The 19,747-nt window shown below is 57.6% G+C and overlaps 1 protein-coding gene across 1 annotated transcript; it reads left to right on the top strand.

The window, feature by feature from the left end:
- Positions 1-2,373: 2,373 nt before the first annotated feature.
- BPIFB2 (BPI fold containing family B, member 2) lies at positions 2,374-17,801 on the top strand. Its single transcript, XM_012665762.1, has 16 exons — positions 2,374-2,529; positions 3,264-3,402; positions 5,585-5,678; positions 7,070-7,174; positions 8,033-8,179; positions 8,426-8,486; positions 9,878-9,938; positions 12,575-12,666; positions 12,905-13,090; positions 13,317-13,370; positions 13,813-13,983; positions 14,592-14,659; positions 14,803-14,848; positions 15,529-15,592; positions 15,941-16,017; positions 17,450-17,801. Exons 2-16 carry the CDS (start codon positions 3,297-3,299, stop codon positions 17,489-17,491), a joined length of 1,374 nt encoding a protein of 457 aa, XP_012521216.1. The 5' UTR covers positions 2,374-2,529; positions 3,264-3,296; the 3' UTR covers positions 17,492-17,801.
- The last annotated feature ends 1,946 nt before the right edge of the window (positions 17,802-19,747 follow it).

The raw sequence follows: 19,747 nt of genomic DNA, 5'->3' as shown, positions 1-19,747 counted from the left end.
GCCTGACCATTTGGAGAGTGAAGCTAAAATGAATTCACTTTTGCCCCCTTGTGGCAGTTGCTCTAAATTGCAGGCTAAGCACCTGTGGGAAGTGGGATAATGGTCCCCCAAAGAGAGCCACATACCAAATTCTGAACATGTGAATATGTTAGGTTATGTAGCAAAAGGGAAATAAAGCTAGCAGATGGAATTTAGGTTGCTAATCAGCTTACCTTGAGATGGGGAGAATATCCCAGATTATCCGTATAGGCCCCATGTATTACAAGGTTCTTACAAATGTGAGATGGAAAGAGGGTAGCGTGAGAAGCGCTCAGCTCAACGTTGCTGGCTTTGAGGATGGGGAAGGAGCCGGGAGCCAGGGAGTGAGGGCAGCCTGTAGAAGCTGGAAAAGGCAAGGAAACAGCCTTTTCTAAAGCCTCCAGAAGGGAACGCAGCCCTGCCAATACCTCCTTGATTTTAGCCCAGTGAGACCCATTTTGGACTTTGAACCACCACAATGGTAAGATGATAAATTTGTGTTTTAAGTCACCAAGTTTGTGGCAATTTGTTATAGCAGCAATAGGAAACCAATACAGCACTCCTGAGAATATTCAGTGAAGGGGAAACTAAAATGCTACCACTAAAACCGTTACAAGGTCTTTCAATTATATACTCATTCATTTATTCATTCAACAAACCTAATATGTATTAGTCATTGGATACAGGACCGAGCAGAACCAGCCCCCATCCCTGGGATGCAGGCACAGTGGCCGGCAGGACATCTCGCACGGAGCAGGTGTTCACCAGACGGTGCCTCCATTGCTGTGGGGAGGCTGCTGGGCTCTGGGGATGGGCTGGTGAGAATCTCCCTCCTTTGTGTCTCCTGGCTGTCACCCAAATGTCCCTGGAAATGTTGAGGAAGATGAAGCGTTCGTGCAGAGAGCAAACACTGACAGTGGCTTCGGTCAATATTTGCACCTCTGTCCCCGAGTCTGCTGTTTGCCTCGCCTGTGGTGAGGGGCGGGTGGGCAAGCTAAGGCCAGGAGCAGGAGGTCAGAGAGCTCACATGGGCTCCGCACACTCCTTGTGGCCTCTAGAATAGGGGCAGGGGAGCACTGGCTGGGAGGCAGGACTAGCTCAGGGAGGCTCCAGCCGCTCGGGGAGGGCCTGATGGTGCCTGCGGCCTCTGTTGGCTCTGTGGGTACTCGTGGGGACCCAGCCCAGGGTGGGCCTGGGCTCTGGGCCTGATATTTGGGCTGGTGTGGAGTCAGCGGGAGCCACAGAGGGCTCTGGAGTGGGAGAAGTCCCAAGATCCCTCGTGCCTGTGCCCCAGGTGAGTTATCCGGAGGAACAGAGGGGCCTTCCCTGCAGCTGTGCCATCACCCCCCATGCACACAGACACACACAGACACACGAACATACACATACACCCTGATACCAAGAAACAGTCCACTATACACACATACACACACGCACCTAACACCACGCACTCGCAGGCTCGAACACTTGGTAGACCAAACCCACATATGCACACATGTACACAAAACTCCCATCCGCATTCACGTATGTTTGCATAAACAGGCATGTAACACTACAAACCAAGATGCCAACACGCCCATTTCATGTCCACACGCACACATAAAAACACGCATTTCCTCTGACGCCAGTAACGATGACCTAATGCACATGTGTACTTGTGACTATGTACACACAACCACACACATACAAACACATGTATAACCTGCACGCACACGTGCATATACAAATTTCTCCACGCGCACACACAGTTCGTTGTGTCCCATGCAGCCAGGGCGGGGCCTGGAGTTCGCGGTGCGGAAGAGGAGGTGCTGAATCCATTGTGAGTGGGATGTGCGTCTGGGGAGAGGCGGGTGTTAAGGAACAGGGTTTGGGTCATCCCCACTTTCTTCTCCGTTCCCTTTTGAATTAGGGCTCAGTGTGACGTGACCAAGATCGGGGTTTAGTAGTCAGTGACAAAGGTCAGGAATCAGTCAGCGACTGGGGTCAGGGTTCAGTGTGTGACCAGGATCAGGGCTCAGTATGTAACCAGGATCAAGGCTTAGTCAGTGGCTGGGGTCAGGGCTCAGGTCGTCTGCTCCTCCTAAAAGGGTCATGTTTCTGGGAGAACTTGGAGGCACCAGGCTTGAGAGGTGCCATCCTCCTGCCTTTGGGCACCCCCTTCCTCCTGGGTCTTAGCTGGACCAGGCTGGGGTGATGAGGGGACCCTCCTAGGACCCTCTTAGGAGCAGCCTTCCTTCCAGATATCTCCCGGCCCTTGAGGCCAAAGCTGCCCGACCCCAGGGTCTTGCCGAAGTTGGCAGCCAGGCCTGGCTACGTGGCAGCCGCATGCGCATGTGGAGGAGACGCTCTGGCAAAGGCCGTGTTTGCAGGGAAAACACTTGCGACCACAAGCAAACCTGCCACTCCTCGGGTCCCTTCCCAGTGGCCCTGTGTACCAGGGAGCCTCATATAGCAGCCTCCACACCTGTCCACCTGGGGCAGACAGCTCGCCTGCTCACAGAGCCGCCCGAGGTAGGAATGGGGATGGCACCGGCACTCGTCCCGGGAGGAGCCTCGAGTTCTCTATCTGGTCCGTGGGGTACTACCTCCAGCCGCCTTCTGCAGAAGCATCCGTCCCTCCCTGGCCTTGCTGTGGGACTTTTGGCCAGTGCCACCTTGATGGGCCTCAGGAGCCCATCTGCACTCATTCCCGCCTGGCTGCCCCTCCCTGAGACCGGCACAGATCTGTCTGCTCAGCTGGGCTGGGAGGGCTGGGGGCCCGGGTGAGAGACCTGCTTTGGGGCCATTCCTCACCTGGCCAGGATGAAATGAGGACAGGAGGCACCCTGGGTTCTCCCCAGGCTGGGTTTGGACAGCTGGACACCAGGTTGGGCTGTCACGTGGGGCTGGACTCTGGCATCAGGTGACACAGCCGTGGGCCTCGGGATGGTGGGCCTGGGCTCTCTTCTTGGGACAGGAAGCTGCCCTCAGCCTCCCGATTCGGGGTCTCACCATCCTCCTCTGCCCTGGCCTGGGGTCTGCACCCCGCTCCAGTCTGTTGGGTGGCCTTAGGCAGGACCATTCTTCTCTGGGCCTCGGGGACCCTTTCCAGACCCCTTCCATAGTTCCAGATGAAGCAGGCGGGGTAAAGTGTTCCCAGTGCACAGACGCGAATACTGATGTCTGGGCGCCTGGGGCAGAGCTGGGAGCTCAACGAGGGCTGGGTCATTTGGGCCAAGCTCCCTAATTCTTTTCCCACACCCCAGACCACAGATCCTGGGGCAGCGGCCAGGGCAGCCATGGCTGGGGCGCTTGGGCTGGGCCTGCTGCTGGCGCTGCTGCCGGTGGTCAGCGCCTCCATGCCAGGCACCGTGGTCAGACTCAACAAGGCGGCGCTGAGCTATGGTAAGAGACCGAGCGTGTGCCTGCGAGCCCACGTCTGCACGTGTGTGTAAGATCCTCAGTGTGCTGTGTCCCTGGCCCCCAGACAGGCCTGACACAGGGCAGCTCAACAAATATTTATTAAAATGGATGCAGAAGTGGGAGGATATGTCACGTGGCCAGTGTGCAAGTGTGCTCATGTGCTTTAGTGGCGTGGGCATGGGTCGATTTGAGTGGTTATTTTTTGTGTATATGTCTACCTACGAGTTTGAAATTTCACGGTGACGTGCCCGTGCAGGGACTCATATGTCGAGGAGGGCGTCTGCCCATGGCGCATGCCTGGATGTATGCGCACGGAGTGGCTGTGCGCCTTGGGTGCACACGTGTGCTTGGGAGAGGTGAGTTTAGCACAGTGTGCAGGGAGCTTCCTAAAGCCAGGTCCCTGCTGGGCTCAGAGTGACGGAACCAGCCCCTCTCTGGGCCCCGCTTAGGGGCAGGCTGTGCCCTGTGGCTTTGCTGCTAGATCCTTCCAAGTCCTGCCCCATCCCCTGGGGATGGCACGATGAGGAATCCTAGGCCTAGGGAGGGACAAAAACTGCCAAAGTCCAGGACCCCAGAACAGAAATCTTTATTCATCCTCGGCTACCTCCTGGGGAGATTTTAGGGTCCTCCCCAAAGCTGGGAAGTCAGAAGCTGTTTTCCCCAAGGCCAGACCAAGCTCAGATTATAGCGCGAGGGACTCGGGTTAGACAGCAGAAGCAACTTTCAATGGCCCAGGCCACAAAGCAGTGAGGCAGTGGTTCAGGAAAGCAGCAGGGTCCCCCTCCCTCGGGCACACACAGCCTTCCGGGACCTTGTATCCGGGCAGATGGGCCGGCAATGAAAGGGGTCAGTGATCCGTGCCGGAGTGTGACAGGTGTATGCAGCCATGCATGGATGCCTGTAGGAAGTGACGTGAGGCCCGCCGCCCTCGCCGCCTTCCTTCCCTCTGCCTGTCCTGTGTGAGCCTCCTTTGTCCCCGGGGAGTCCTCCCTGGCTCGCCTGCCTGTGTTTCTTCCTGGCAGAAATCTGGCGGAGGCCCACACTGCACAGTTGCTTCCAAGGCTGGGCTGGGTTGTTCTTACTGTGTCCCCTACCCCGTCCTGCAAGCCCCGGAGTCCAAGCCCTGTGTCAGGGAGCACTGCACATGGAGTCTGAGGCTGGGGTGTGAGTCTCAGCTCAGCTGCATATGATCAGGCCTGGGAGGGACATCAGGAACACGAAGACCACCACCTTTACGCTCTGTCTGGGGAAACTGAGGCCCAGACAGGCTCAGGGACTTCCCGAGGTCCCACAGTGAGTCTGAGCAGAGCTTGGGCCTGTGACTCCTAACTCGATGCCCCCTTCCAGCTCCATCCCCTCTCATTTTAACTCACTTCACGTTTAATCAATACCTTTCTCGGGTCCAGCAGCACAGGTGAGTGAGGAAGCCCAGAAGCTCGGGCGTCAGGTGTCTCAGTCCAGAGCCAGCTTTCCTGGCCAGGTGTCCTCAGCTCTCTGTAAACTGGGCGCGATAACAGGAACAGTGAAGCACTTGGAAGGGTGCTCGGCCCTACGGGAGTGCCATGTACATGGTGGCCACTGTTGTTACAGACGTAAACAGCAGCAGTGACGGCGAGCACTTACTGTGCACCGAGTCCTTACAATGACCCCGAGTGACAGATGCCATCGTAGTCATTGCAGATTTATGGATGGGGGAACTGAGCACGGGGCAGCCGTGTGGGCAGTGAGGAGCAGAGCGGGGGTTTGCACCCAGCACCTGGGGGACTCTGAGTCCTCAGCCTCCCCGCCCAGGCGACCCCGCCGCTGCAGACCAGGCATGACTTGGAAATGCTCCTGCTCGGGGACCTGGGAGAGGATCCTGGAGGAGGAGGAGGGGGATCCAGCGGGAGCCTTGCAAGAGAGCAAAGGACGTTGCTATTTTTGAGGACGAGGTAAACAGGCAGGATTCTCAGAGGCAGAGTGAGGGTGGCAGGGTGTGTCCTGCAGAGGGCCCGAGGCCAGCGGTGCACCCAAGGTGGGCTCCGGGGAGCCAGCTGCCCTCCCTGTGCGCTTCAGTGCAAGCCCCGCCTTCCAGCCCGCGTCCCCTCCGCCCACGGTGCGGGCAGCTGGTGGTAGGTGGTGGGTTCCTGCTGCTCAGTGATCTCACCCTGCCCTGGCCCCACAGTGTCTGAAATCGGGAAAGGCCCTCTCCAGCGGGCTCTGCAGGTCACTGTCCCGTATTTCCTGGACCGGAGTGGAGAGGTGCTTCAGCCCACCAGGTGAGTGCTCCCACCCTCCAGAGAAGGTGCTCCTGCCTGCTGGGTGGATGACCCCCCAAGGCGAGTGCTCCTGTTCACTGGGCAGAACCCTCCAGTCCCCCAGATGAGTACTCTCACTTAGGGGCGGGTGCTCCCCCACAGCTGGACCAGTGCTCCCCTCCCCAAGCCAGTGGGTAGCAAGAGGATCTAGGAGAAGGAACCGAGGTGGCCCAGTGCCTCTGAATTTGTGGATTTCTACCCTCAGGGACCAAGACCATGGGTCCCCAGGGCTGGCAGGACCCTCAGCTCCTTCCTTTAAAACCTAGACACTGAGTTTAGACACAAGTCTGAGCTGAATTTACGCCCACATTCAACCCCCTTAACACATAGAGACTCAAAGGCAGAGGTAGGTGAGGTCATCTCAAATTGAGACACCTCCAGGGGCCGGCCAATTGTCACCATCTACATGGGAACACACACTCAATATTGTCAGATCTTTGGGTTTCCCAGATATCCATAATCTATCAAATTTTGAATGACGTCAACCAGTTTTAAAACATTTAAAACTCTAGGATACTGGAACAAGGAGTGGGTAAAAATAACCTGGCCAGAAGGCCACCAGCTTGAGAGCCCTTAGGCAGGGCTGGGGCGCTGCAGCTCCTGGCGTGGTTGACAACGGTGGAGAACTGGGAGTGACACGAACACCCAACAAGCGCTGTGGTCTGGCCACACAGTGGACACCACGTGGCTGTTTGAAAACAATGCCAAGGGCCCTCGTGTGTAGACGTGAGAACACACCCAGGATGGTCGTTGAGGGAACAGGTGCAGGTCCTAGGTCGGCCTGCGTCCCTAGGAGAGTCGTGGAAAGACGTCACCCAATGCTAACAGTGAGGATGTCTGATGGTGGGGTTTCGATGTGACCCTTATGCTTTAAACCATTTTGTTGTGTCTGAATTCCTCCCCCCACTACTATACAGGACAAAAATGACTTTCATGTAGGAAAAAGAAATCGTAGGTGAGCTGGAGAGTGCTTAGCAAGCAGAACAGGCAGGTTTGATGGGGTGCGTCTCTGTTGGCTAGAACGCTAGAGAGGGAGTTCTGCCTTCTGTGGAGCCCACGGCCTTTTTTTCCCCACCTTCCCAACTTTCCAGACTGCTGGCAGAAATTGTCACAAGCCTGAGCAATCATCTCCCCCAAGTCCTGCCCAATGCTGGGGCCCCTGCATGTTTTCCCTCCCAGCTGGTTGTCCACCTTTGGCTTGCATGCCCCCCGTGATGGAGAACTCACCACCTCTCCCTCACCTCATGGTCTCAGTTGTCGGAAAGTCCTTCTTCATAACACCAGCAGCGTGGGTGTGCCTCAGAGCATGGTTTAACAGGGGCCTCTCTGTCACCTTGATTACTGTCCTGCAGGATCCAGATTCTGAATGTCCACGTGCCCCAATTCCACCTGAAATTCATTGCTGATTTTGGGATTCGCTTGTCGGCAGCAGCCAATTTTACTTTTAAGATCTTTCGGTGAGTGAATCTCATTGTTGGGGCGTGAGAGGAGTGTCCGGGATGCTCTGAGGGGCAGAGTGAGGGGAGGGGGTTGGCAATTCCTCTAGGATCATCACCCAGGCCCCCCAACTCTCTGCCGGTGCCCTCTCCCTCCCACCCTGGGAGAACTCCTGAGAGCCCAGACCCTGCTCAGCAGCCATGCCACTGGGCAGAGTCGCTTCCCTTCTCCAACCCTCAGTCTTCTCATCCGTAAAGTGGGGTGAACCATCGTGGGGTGGCTGTGAGGGTCGCAGTGAATGGGTTCGTCGCTATAGTGATGACACTGCCCTCCCTTGCGCAGTGCGAGGCACACCGAGGATGCTCCGTCAACGTAGCTATCAGAATTATTTCCATGCATCAGGCACGTTCCATGTTATTGCGTTTAATTTTCAGACTATGAGCTGGGCATGCAGAGGGATCTGTTATTTTATCTCCTCCGCCTGATACTACAATTTTATGAGTGCTTACTGTGGGCCAGGCTCTGAGGTGGGCGGTTTTACAGGATTATTTCATAGAAAACTCAGCACGGCCCTGTGAAATAGGCACCACCAATCTTACGTCCATTTCACAGAAGAGAAAACTGAGGCTCAGGGCGGCAAACGGCTGGCCCAGGGTCTTGCGGTGAGAGGGCCCAGGGAGCCAGAGGTCACACTCACCTGCTGCAATGTCTGTGACCCTGAGTGGCGTTTTGGCGGGGGTGTCTAGGCCTGTCCTGGGTGGGGCTGTCTACTGTGAGTGGAGGTCAGGCACGTGCCGGGGGACTCGCGGGGTCTCTCGTCAGCCGTGGTGGGCTGTGCTGGGTGGCGCTGCGGGGGCTCAGGACCGGCCTCCCTGCAGTGTCCCAGAGCCCCTGGAGCTGACGCTGGCTGTGGAACTGCTGGCTGATGCCCGCGTGGCCCAGAGCTCCATCGGGACCCCCGTGATCAGCACCTCTTACTGCTTCCCACTCCTAGGCCGCTCCAGCGATTTCGATGACAGCAACAGGTGAGTACCTGGCGCGGGCAGGGCGGAAATGCCAGGTGCTAAGGCTGTGGTGACATTTTTTGAGCTTCCCACTCAGGATTTTATGTAATGGCCCCGATGGCATGAGACGTGCCCATGATCATGCCTGTGTTATGGCCGTGGACACCAGGGCGCAGAGACGGGGAGGGACTTGCCCGAGGTCTTTGCTGGGACGGACCTAGCGTGGGGGGTCCGGGAACTCAGGAGCCTCCCCCGTCTCTCCCCCAGCACCTCCCGAGCGCTGCTGGTGCCGGTGCAGGAGCACATTAAAGCCGTCTTGAGTAACAAGGTGAAGCGCTTGACGACGTCTGGGCAAGGAGGGCATCCCTCACCTGGAAGGCTCGCTGAAGGAAGGGCGGGTCTCAGGCATGGGGGGCTTTGCTTGGGGTTTTTAAAAATAGAAGGCCCTTCCTGGGTGCCTCCGATTTCCCCATGAAGGCCGGGAAGGGGCTGGTGCGATGGTCCAAGGGCTGGAGGGGAGGGAGGTTCACCCTCTTGGGGACACCCAGTTTGACGCTAGAGGGTGGGGTGGGGGCGATGCTTTCCTGGGCCCGTGGTTTATGGAAAGGAGACAAAGTCACAGTGGGCAAGGCATGGGCGCTGGAGCCAGATGTGGCCTGGCTGGGTGCTGGCACCCTTCTTCCCAGCTGTGCACTGTGGGCTGGTCACGCAGCCTCTCTCTGCTCCTGACTCCACGAAGTCCCTCCTCCGTGGGGTTGTGTGGGGACTAGTTGTATTTGCATTTGAGAAGGGTTTCGGACAGCGTTTGGCAGAGCGAGTGCAGCTGTTGTTGCTATTTTAGCTCCTCTCATTCTCTGCATGGGGCTGACCTGGGGAGAGATCACCAGGGTCCCACTGCCCCTGGGGAGCTGGTTCTCCCTCCCTGCCTCGTCCCATCCCAGCCCCACCTCCCTTTAAGGAACAGTGGTAGAGACCAAGTCAACAGCCACCTAGAAGTAGACTGCAACATTCCCATCTTACAGATGAGAAAACTGAGGCTCAAGGGGTATAGGGGGCTGCAGGCTGCCCAAGTGGTCCCTCGACCTTGCCTGTCGGTCCAGAGCTTCTTCTCCCTGTGGCCCCCTGCTCCCCTCGCAGCCAGCCTCCTCTGGGCAAGCAGCTGCAGGCGGCACTTCGGGAGGGGAGGGCCCTCCCCTCTTCCTCCCGGCCTTGCCTGGTCCAGTCTCACCAGCTCGGGCCTGGCCAGGCTGTGAGTGCCCCCGGCCTTGCAGTTCCTCCTCTGCCCCCACCTTTGATCACACTGGCCCCGGCTTAATCTGCTTCTCTGGCTGCCCGCTGTGCCTGGAAGAGCCTCCAATCTCCCTGGCCTGGCATCTGAGGCCTGCCACGGGTACCAGCCTCTCACCAGCTGGCCCTCTGGGGCCCCCTGCAGCAGGCTCCTGCCTCAGTCACCCAGGCCCAGCCTGTGGGCACCTGGGCTGTGCTCCCAGCCCCTGTTCTGTCCCCAATGCCCACAGGCCCATGCTGCCCCCATCAGCCTTGGGCAGCTTCTCCTGCTTCCTCAGTGCCCAGATGAGGTGCCAGGAGACGCCCACCGGGTGGTAGAGGAGGGGGGGATTCCAGGCTTGGTGCATCGGCCAGGGGAGGCTCTAGACAGGGACCCTCGCCCCTCCCACCTGAGGACCCCCTAACCCCAGCCTCCTTTCTCTCTTGCTGCAGCTGTGTCTGAGCGTCGCCAGCCTGGTGCAGGAACTCAACGTCCACCTGGGCACGTTAATCGGTAAGACCTGGGAGCGGGGGTGGGGTGGGACCTCTGGGACCCTCTGGGGCTCCTAAGACCCTTCAAAGACTCCCCATCTAGGTCAGGGTTGGCCTCTAGGAGGTCAGTCATAGGGTGACTCAATTGTGGGCTCCCCAAACTGCCTAATTATTCACAGGATCTCAGAATCTCCAAGTTCTAGAATGAAGTCTTTGATTCTGTCATCTTTTTTCCCCCCAAACCAAGACGCAAAGTCCAGCACTTTATTAAATAAACCTAGCTTGTGTCCCAGGCCTGGTGCTGTGCTCAGCACTCTATGTGAATTGTCACCCTTAATTCTCACAGCCACCGTGCAAGGGAGGTTCTATTATTACCCACATTTTACGGAGGAGGGGTCGGAGGCCCAGAAAGGTTGAGTGGTACAACCTGGGTAGCACAGCAGGAACCCAGCCAGGCAGGCCCCAGAGCGAGATCTCCCAGACTTGATGCGGTGCAGCCTCCTGTCCTGATTTAACATTTCCCTTAAATCAATTTCCTTTTTCTTAAATTATTTGCGAAGAAAACTTTCTATCACTATCAAGAGTCAGAAACCAGCACTAATACTCATGGCATCACCAGTTAGATGGTGGTTATTTATCGTTTCTAATGTGGCCTCACCATAAATGCATAACTGTCCAATTGAAGAATTAGCCACAGAACACGTCCCATAAAGCCCAGGCACGAGCCCCAGACCCTGAGCCCGTGCCGAGCCCCCTCTAATGATATGCGTGCCCATCCCTGCACCTCTGCCTCTCCGGGATGGTGCGGACAGGTTTCAAAGTTTCCATTAAGACAGCTGCAAGGTCCCTTCCAATGGTGGGAATCTGGTTTCTGAAATCCCATGATACTGAAAATGCGAATGATTGTAGATTCTAAGATTCAATGGTGCTAAGATTCTCCAATGTTAAGACTCACAATTGAAAGATTTTGAGTTCAAATTTTGAGTTCAGATTTTTGAGGGTTCTTTAAGCAGCTCAGGGAGGGTGGCTGTGTGACCCAAGGGGACCCTGTCATTGTCCTCTCTTGCATCCTCAGAGCCTCTGGGTGCCAGGCCCAGGGCTGGGCACAGTCTGTAGAAGGCTCCGGGCGGGTGGGAGTGGGGAGGAGACCCAGGTGCCAGCTGTAGGCTGGGTGCAGGCACCGTGGCTGCCTCGGGAGCTGCTCCTGCAGGTGTGTTTGGGAGGAGCAATTCATGCCTGAGGGCTGGGCAGTCCTAGGCTCTTGCCATGAATGGCGTGTGTGTGTGTGTGTGTGTGTGTGTGTGTGTGTGTGTGTGTGTAGGGGGGTACATCTCGGTTTGCAATGGCCTCTCCTGCCTGGAGATTTCAGGGTCCTCGCGCTCCCCTGGACTTGCTCCCACATCTCAGACCTCCGCATTGGTCTTCTCTGTGGGAACTTCTTCCCCTCCCCCACTTTCAGGACTGGGGGTCTTACCCTGAGCTCAGGCTCTGACATTCCACTTCCTCCTAGACACCACCTCCGGGAAGTCCCACAGGCTCCTCTGACTCAGCACGTCCTGGGCAGAACTCAGGGTCTTCTGCTCCAAAGTGTCCCTGTTCCTGTTTTCCTCCTCACGGGCTGCCCACCAACCAGGCAGGGCACAGGGCCAAAGCCTTCCTGTCCCCTCCACCCCTGTCAGGCTTGTTCACCTGCGATTTTTCCAGAGATCATTACCCAGGGGTGACCGACTGTAGGAGTAGGCGGCTGCCTTAGGCTGAGCCCCCGGAAGCCGATCGACCCAGAGGGAGGATTTTAGTGTGAGTGGTTCGTGTGAGAGGTGCTCTAGGGGGCAGGGCTTGGGAAGGGGCGAGCGAGGCAGGGAAGGAGGGTGATCGTGAGCAGGTGACTGCTGTGGGCAGCAGTGGCTCTGTCCGTTGGGCAGCTCTTGGGACTGAGCAGAGCTTTCCTGACGGCTGGGGTTGAGCCTGTGCCTGCCTTGCCTTCCAGCTGTGTCCCACCAGCAGCTCACCCTTTGCAACCTTCCCAACCAGAATATTCTGAGCCTTCGGTAAACTCGCCTCAGAGGAGGTGGGCGCTTAGCAGTTTCTGGCTGAGAGCTGAGGTCGGGCTTCTATGCTTTTGTGCTGACTGGCTGCAGCGGTACGTGCCCTCGGAGTTCCTGACCCGGTTACACTCCTGGGCGGGACTGAACCGTGCCAGACTGTGTGTGTGTGTGTGTGTGCACGTGTGTGCGTGTGCGTGCACGTGTGTGTGTGTGTAAAATGCCCCCCAGGATTGTCCTGAGGATTGAATGAGATCGTGTACGTCCAATGTCTGGACCTCGATACAGGACCTGAGCTCTCCTCTTTTTCTGTGGGGGTATCTGTGCCTGGTCTGACCCCTCTCCTTCCTTCCAACGCTGGGTCACTAGTTTTCTACCACATGGGAAGCGGAAACCCTGGCTGTGAGAGCTGTCTAAGCTGAGAGGCGGCAGGCCGTGAGTGGCCAATCTTGGGTGTGTGCACTTGGCCGCTCGAACGTGCCCACCAGAGCCCTGCCTCGCCTCTTTTGTTTCTTGGCCTGGCTCTGGGCAATCAGATAATATTTTCTGGATACACGCGGCGTTGGTGGATAGTACTAAACGCGCCATCTTTTCTTCTCCAACCTGCTTCATTAAGGCCTCAACCCCGTGGGTCCTGAGTCCCAGATTCGCTACACCATGATCAGCGCGCCCACGATCACTAGTGACTACATTTCCTTGGATATCAGTGTAAGTGCCTCCTCGTCAGCCCAGAGCTGGGGGCTTGTTGCCTCTGGAGTCTTTGGTGTCCTGGGAGCTTCCTAAAGAAGCAGGGAGTTGAGGGGAGAGGAGCTGGGAGCGTGGCACACAAGCAAAGGTGTGAGGCTGGACAGGTGGCGGTGGGGGTGGCGTCTAGGAGCCCAGGATCTGCCGTGGAGCCACTTCCCTGCTGCCACCCTGGTGCTTCTCTCCCTCCCCCACCCCACAGGCTGTTCTCTTCCTGCTGGGCAAGCCCATCGTCCTGCCCAGGGATGCCACCCGCTTTGTGCTGCCGCAGCATGTGCGCACTGAGGACACCATGGCCACCGTGGGCCTCTCGCAGCACCTGTTCGACTCCGCCCTCCTGCTGCTGCAGAAAGCCGGCGCCCTCAACCTGGACATCACAGGGCAACTGGTGAGGGCTGGACCTGCCGCCAGGGCGCGTGGGGCAGGGGTGCCCTGCGGCCCAGCCTGGGGAGACCCCACAGAGGCCAGATCGTGGGTGGGAGGGGCAGCAGGGGTTTGGGGCCACAGGAAAGAGCTAAACAGGGTCTGTGATTCCCGTCCATGAGGGGCAAGTGGTGATCTAGCTTGGGGAGCGGCTGCCCTAAAACCTTCGTGGCGTGGGGGGCTGATTTCAGGGGTCAGATGACAACCTGCTGAACACCTCCATGCTGGGCCTGCTCATCCCTGAGGTTAGTGATGTTTCTGCCATTCCTGGGGCTGAGACGTGGGATTGGGGTGGGCGTTCTCTGGGCCCTGGGATCTCTGCCGGCTCGTGTCTGTCCCAAGTGGGGTTCCGCATCCGACCTAAGTCTGCTCCTCCTCCGTGGCAGGGAGGCCCCTCCTTCTGCCCAGTACCGCGTTCTTTCTCCTCCTTGTGCCTTTGCCCGAGCGGTGCCTGCTGCCCGGGGTGCCTCTTCTCCTGCCTTTCCCTTGTCCATCCTCACGACCAAGCTCGGGGATCACCGTCCAGGGCAGGACCAAACCTCTAGTCCCGCAGCCTGGGGTGGCCCCGCCTCTGTGGCCCAGCCGCGTACGGCACAGCAGTAGTTCGACCAGCGTTTGGGGAGTGACCGACTAGACAGCCCACCCAGGTTTGCCCGGTGGGGCCCTCCTCCCACTCTGCCTCCCCAGGTGGCCCGCCAGTTCCCCGAGCCCATGCCCGTGGTGCTCAAGGTGCGGCTAGGTGCCACGCCTGTGGCCACGCTCCATCCCAACAACGCCACACTGAGGTTGCAGCCCTTTGTGGAAGTCCTGGCCGTGGCCTCCAACTCGGCTTTCCATTCCCTCTTCTCCCTGGATGTGGTGAGTGCTCTGGGCCAGGCGGGGGTGGTGGAGGCGGGCGACTCTCAAGGAGCTCTCACTGCCTCTTGCCCTCTCCTCACTCGCTTTGTTCGATTCGCACTGGTCTCCTTGCTGTTCCTCAAACAGGGCAAGACATTCCTGCCCCAGGGCCTTTGCACCCTCTGAACCCTCTGCCTAAGACTCTGCTGCCTTCGCTCTGGGCATGGCTGGGCCCTCCTCATCTTTCAGGTCTCGGCTTAAAGGTCGGAGCCTTAGGGCAGCCTTCCTGGCCCAGCCTGAGCGAGAAGGTCCCCAGCAGCCTTCTCCTTGCCACCACTCTGCCTTCGTGGCACCTGCCACTCTCTGAAAGGATCCTCTCTTGTTACTTTGGCTGTTGTCTGCCTCCGCCACGGGCCTGTGGTGGGTTTGCGGGGCAGGGACCCGGCCTGCCTTGTGAGTGCTGTGCCGTCCCCGGTGCTCACCGCGCGGCCTGGCGCACAGCAGGTGCTCCGTGCGCACCTGTTGCCTGAATGTGTGGGCAGGTGCAAGGGAGGCTGGGTAGCTGGTGGCCCACCGACGGCTCCCTCGTGGCTCTGTGACCACTTACCCTGCTCTCCCCACACACCCAGGTGGTAGACCTGAGCCTCCAGCTCTCTGTGTCCAGGGCGAAGCTCCAGGGGACCACGTCTGTGCTGGGGTAAGCGAGACCTCCTGGACCCAGCGGCCTCAGTGTGTTCTGTGCAATGGGCCCACAGCCCCATGGGTCACAGTGTCGGTCAGGGGAGCCTGGGGCTGGGGGGCTGCGCTAGGCCCATCCAAACCCTCCTGCTTCTCTCTCAGGGACATCCGGCTCAAGGTGGCCTCCTCCAATGTGGGCGTCATTGATGTGAGTGCAGGGCTGGGCGGGGTGTCTCCGGAGACCCCCTGCTGGGTGGGTTGGGCCTTGAGCCTGGGGAAGGGGTGTGTGTGCATGTGTCTGTATGTGTCACCGTAACCAGGCTTCCCCAGGGTGTCTGGGGACAGTGGCCAGTCAGCCTGCCTGCCTGTCACTCTGTAGTTGATGACTCGCCACCCAGCCCTCAGCCCAAGAGTCCATCAGTCAGTTGGACGAGTCAGAATGTGGGCTGTCCCTTCAGCTGAGTGACGCGTTTGGGCCACGGGCCACCAAAGCATCCACTTGTCAGCTGATGTGCCAGTCAATGTGCTGCCCCCTCCACCCGGCTGTCACTCTGTCTGTCTGTCGGTCATCTGGTGGCAGGCGGTCTGCTGGCCAGTCCCCCGCTGGTCACAATGCGTGGCTGCCAGCAAGTCAGGGCTTGTCCTTCAGCCGCCCCTTGGGCAAGCGTTGCTCTCCGGTGCCTGACCCAGCCCTGGCACGTAGCTCGGCTCCGCTTGAACCCAGGACATAGGTGACCTGTCCTCCTTCCTTCTGCCTCCGCCTCTGCCATCTGTCTGTCTGTCTGTCTCTGTGTGTGCTTATGTGTGTGCTTAACTGTCCGTCTCTCCTGGCCCCTCGGCTGGAGTGGGCCTGTGTCCCCTCCTCTGCCACTGGCTCTGTGGCCGCAGACGGATCAAGTGCATGCACTCACGGGCAGCGTGTTTGAGGAGCCCCTGCTGAAACACCTCAATGGTGAGCTCCTCCCTCTGCCCCAGTAGGGCCCCTCAGGCCCTCTCCTGACCTCACCCCTGCCCTGTGCTCAGTCCTCACCCGCTTCCCACCTCCCTGCTCCGAAATTAAGAGGGCACCTTGACACCTTGACACACATGGGCAGCTGTGTGATCTTTGCTAAGTTCCTCTCCCTCTCCGAGCCTCAGTTTCCCCTTCTGTAAAATGGGTAGAATAACAACGGCATCCACCTCCTGGGCGTCTGTGAGGAGTCAGTGCCATGATGCACATGAGAACTCCTGCTCAGGGCCGGCTCCAGATGATGATCTGTTACCACTCCCAGCACGACTCAATCCTTCTTTCTACCTGCAGCTCTCCTGGGCATCGGAATTGCCCTCCCCAGCGTGGTCAACCTCCACTATGTCACCCCCGAGGTCTCTGTCTACGAGGTGAGAGCCTTTGGGTGTAACCAGAAGGGCCTCCTCTACCACTGGAGGGAGGCTGGCTCCGCGAGATGGGGGTCATCCTGCTCCCTCTGCCTTGTAGAGCAAATTGTGGGGGTCAGGGTCAGCCAGGCCCGGGGGTGCACCCTGCTCCCGCCAAGACCACACCGTGAATCCTTAACTGCATGAGATGGACAATTCAGGACATCAAGAGGCGCTGGTGCCAACATTCTGCCCGCCTGTTAGTCCCCATCAAATATCACAGCAGGCCACACTCGGGGGATTTGACCCATGGGCACGACCCCTGTGGGGTCTGGAGGAAGATGACAGAGTGGCTCCTTCTAGCTTTGTAGACAATCCTCTGCAGCCTGGATCGGGGTAGGGAACTTCCTGAGCTTTCTAGAATTGCTTTCCCTGGATCTGAAACTGTGAACCCAGGATGAGATTCTATAACTTTTTTTTCCTGTTTTACCTGGGATAGAAGGGGAAATTCGCTCAACAAGACATATATAGAGCAGAAAACTGAACCAAGGTCTCTCAAGCCCAACATCTTCACGTGCTGTTCACACCCGCTCAGTGTGCCCCGCCAATGTCTTCCCAGGGAGGATGCCCTTGTTCCTTAAGAACTCTGGTCCCAGGGCACCGGGGTGATGCACCCACATGAGAAGGAACAGTTGGTGCACAGAGGGGCAGTGCTGTTAGTGGGAATTCCCCCAGACTCCCCCAAATGGGCACAGTCAGTGGCTGACCCCCCTTGGCACTCCTGAATCCAGCCAAATGGGACAGAAGTCAACGGTCGCTGGATCAGCACCGTCCTATGGAACTTTCTGTGAGGATGGAAATTTGCACTGTCTAAAGCAGTAGCCACTATCGGCCACAGGCATGTGTGGCTAAGGGCTACTGTGTCGGACCACGTCCCCCTAGACTCTGCGCCGTACTGGGCAGGAAGCGGGTCTGGCTTGTTCTCTGCTGGGTCCCCTGTACCTGCCACAGGGCTTGTCTTGTAGCAGAGGCTCAATGAAGATTTGTAGAGCGAATGAATGAAAGATTAGCGGCTCTCCAGAACATTTCTGCAGTGCAGCGGAGAGAGTAGGGAGTAGGGAGCGTCCTCTGCTGGGGAGAACCAGACTTGGAGAAGATACTTGATGGTTCTGGAATTCTGGTCCCCAAGCAGCAGTAGTGCCGACCACTGGACACACATCCAGTGCTGGACCCACTCTGAGTGCTCCTCCTGAGGGGTCTCCCTGCACCTCACAGCCGCCTTACCACCCCCAAGTGACAGAGAAGGAAACTGAGGCCTAGAGAGGTAAAGGAGTCTTCTCGGGACACACAGCAATAATGGCAGAGCGTGAACTTGGAGCCAGGCTGATGGGCGGCTGGGGTCCTCCCTGGCCTCGTGCGGCCTCTGACCTGGTCCATGGTTTTCTCTGCCCTTCAGGGCTACGTCGTGATATCCAGTGGACTCTTCTACCTGCACTGAGACAGGATGACTGCGAGGGCTGAGAGTGTGCCAGCTTGCTGCTCTGGGGACACTCTGACCTTACGCCATGGGAGAAACTGAGGCAAAGCCACACTCAGCTATCGCCAGCAAGCCAGACTGCCTAGCCAAGCTGTTTAATCTTCGCTGAGTGCCTGGGTCCCCCTCTCTCACTTCCTCCCCAACTCTCCTCTTCCTCTTCCCTCACCTCTCTGCTCCTTCCTCTGTCCCCTCCTGGTGGGGAGCACACTGCTCCTCCAGGCTGTGTAGACCTCCCGTCTTGCATTAAACAACTTCTTTTGAGCTGCAACTTCCAGCCAGGCCTGGTGAACTCTGCGTATCCAAGACAGTCCCTAGGTCCTGTCTGTCCCTGGAGGCACCAAAGCTGCCTGGGAGAGGAAGAAGACGTGACCACATCTGTGTTGACCACATTTGTTGACTCTGTCACCCGCTTGCCCAGGGGACCTCCTTTTTTGAAAGACGGCCCCGAACAGCAACACAGATGAGCTGGAAGTTAAAGCACCATGGTGGCCCTTTAGGCATTGTGCCCTTTGTGTGGTGGCCTGCTCCACCTTGTTACTAGAAACTCAGAAGAGCCCCGTGATGGGGCAGGCAGGTCCGGAGTTCCACTTTATAGATGGCGCCAGAGGAGAGGAATGTACCCAGAGTCTCAGAGTGGGGCGGTGGCAGGTCCCTAGGATTGCAACCGTCCTAGCATCCGGACACAAGATGTCCAGGTCCTTCTCCCATCGATCAGCTCCCCCACCCGGACTTTGTCCTTGAGCCACAAACTTCAAGTGATGGGAGGTTCATGCCTTTCCTGGCTGCTGCTCCATCTTTGGTTCACTCTGGGCGTGAGCAAGCGTTTTGTTCCAAGGAGGCAGATCTGCTTCCCTGGCCTCTGCCCTTCTGGTCTCACCGAATGTGTCTAAGTCCTTCTCCCTCTGAAAGTTCTTCAAGCTCCATGGGTCAGAACCGACAAGGTGGCCCAGGGAAGACCAAGGAGTGCAAACACTGGCAAGCCAAGGACGTGTGATTTTCTCCTTCCGATACGCTAATCTCTTAGCCAGAGGTCGGATTTCTTCCTGCCTAGATGCGCAGGATTCACGCTCTGCTTGTGTTTCCTTTGGTGCCTAAATTTCCACCATCAGTAAGCAAAGCCTTTGATCCAGTGTGACACTAGCCACCCTCCCTGTGGGAGTTCAGGTTTATTCCTGAAGTCTCCAGTGTGACAGGCTGAGGGGACTGGACCGAGTCCAGGGTCTTGGTGGTGGAAAGAGGTGTGGGTAGTGCCGAGAGTGGAACGGGGCACCCTGGAAAATCCAACCTTGTGAATTTGCTCAGGACAGCATGGCTTTTATTTCATTTGGTTGCTTAGTTAATGAATTCTTTAATCCTACTGTTATCGAGGGTTAGTATAGGCTCAGCTCTAGGCCACGTTGTCTGGAGTGTGGGAGAGACACAGCCCCAGCCCATAAGGGAAGTTAATAATCTAGGAAAATATTATGAGCTCAGTATGTAGGATCTTTCCAACCATTGGTTCAGTCCAGTGATCCATATATCCATCCACCCACCCCCACCCATCCATCCATCCATCCATCCACTCACCCACCCCCATCCATCCATCCCTCCATCCATCTATCCTGTCATCCACATGTACACCCATTTATTCAATCATTTTTTCCACCCAGCCAGGCTTTGTTTATACCCATCATGTGCCTGGTTCAATAATAGATGTTCTTTCAAGAGGAGAGAGATGAAAAAGCCTGACTCGAGCTCCCTGCCCAGAGGGAAACCCACGGTCTGCCGAAAGAGAGCAGTCCAGTCCCCGAGAGATGCCATCGGTCATTCAGCGAGGTGCCTGCCGGGCAGTGGCTGCTGAGAGGGCAGATGAGTGCAGCAGTCTGAGTCCAGTGAGAAGACAGAAACCACACGGGAGCTTAAGCAGGGGGAGTTTAGTGTGAAGAGTTATTCACTGCGGTGAAAGAGTAACTGTGAGCTATAAGGAAGCCTCGTATGGTCCTCTGGGGCTGAGGGACAGCGTCTAAGGAAGGACACACTTGGAAGGGCTTCAGGCCTCACGGAGAAAGCGTCGCTCAGCCTGCTGGACAGCAGAGACCTTGGCTGTTGGGCCAGGTTGGAGCTGGCCGGGGGTTGCTGTGCAAGCAACTTGGGCCCTCAGAGCCCAGAGGCGAGCAGCGGGGTGGGGGGGCGTGGCTTGCAGATGGAGCTCAGTGTGTGGCTCTCTGGGCCACAGGT

This window comes from Propithecus coquereli, unplaced genomic scaffold, assembly GCF_000956105.1.
Source record: "Propithecus coquereli isolate 6110/MARCELLA unplaced genomic scaffold, Pcoq_1.0 Scaffold122, whole genome shotgun sequence".
Taxonomy (NCBI): domain Eukaryota; kingdom Metazoa; phylum Chordata; class Mammalia; order Primates; family Indriidae; genus Propithecus; species Propithecus coquereli.
The sequence above is the reverse complement of the archived record's forward strand: the minus strand, read 5'-3'. Positions and strand labels throughout refer to the sequence as shown.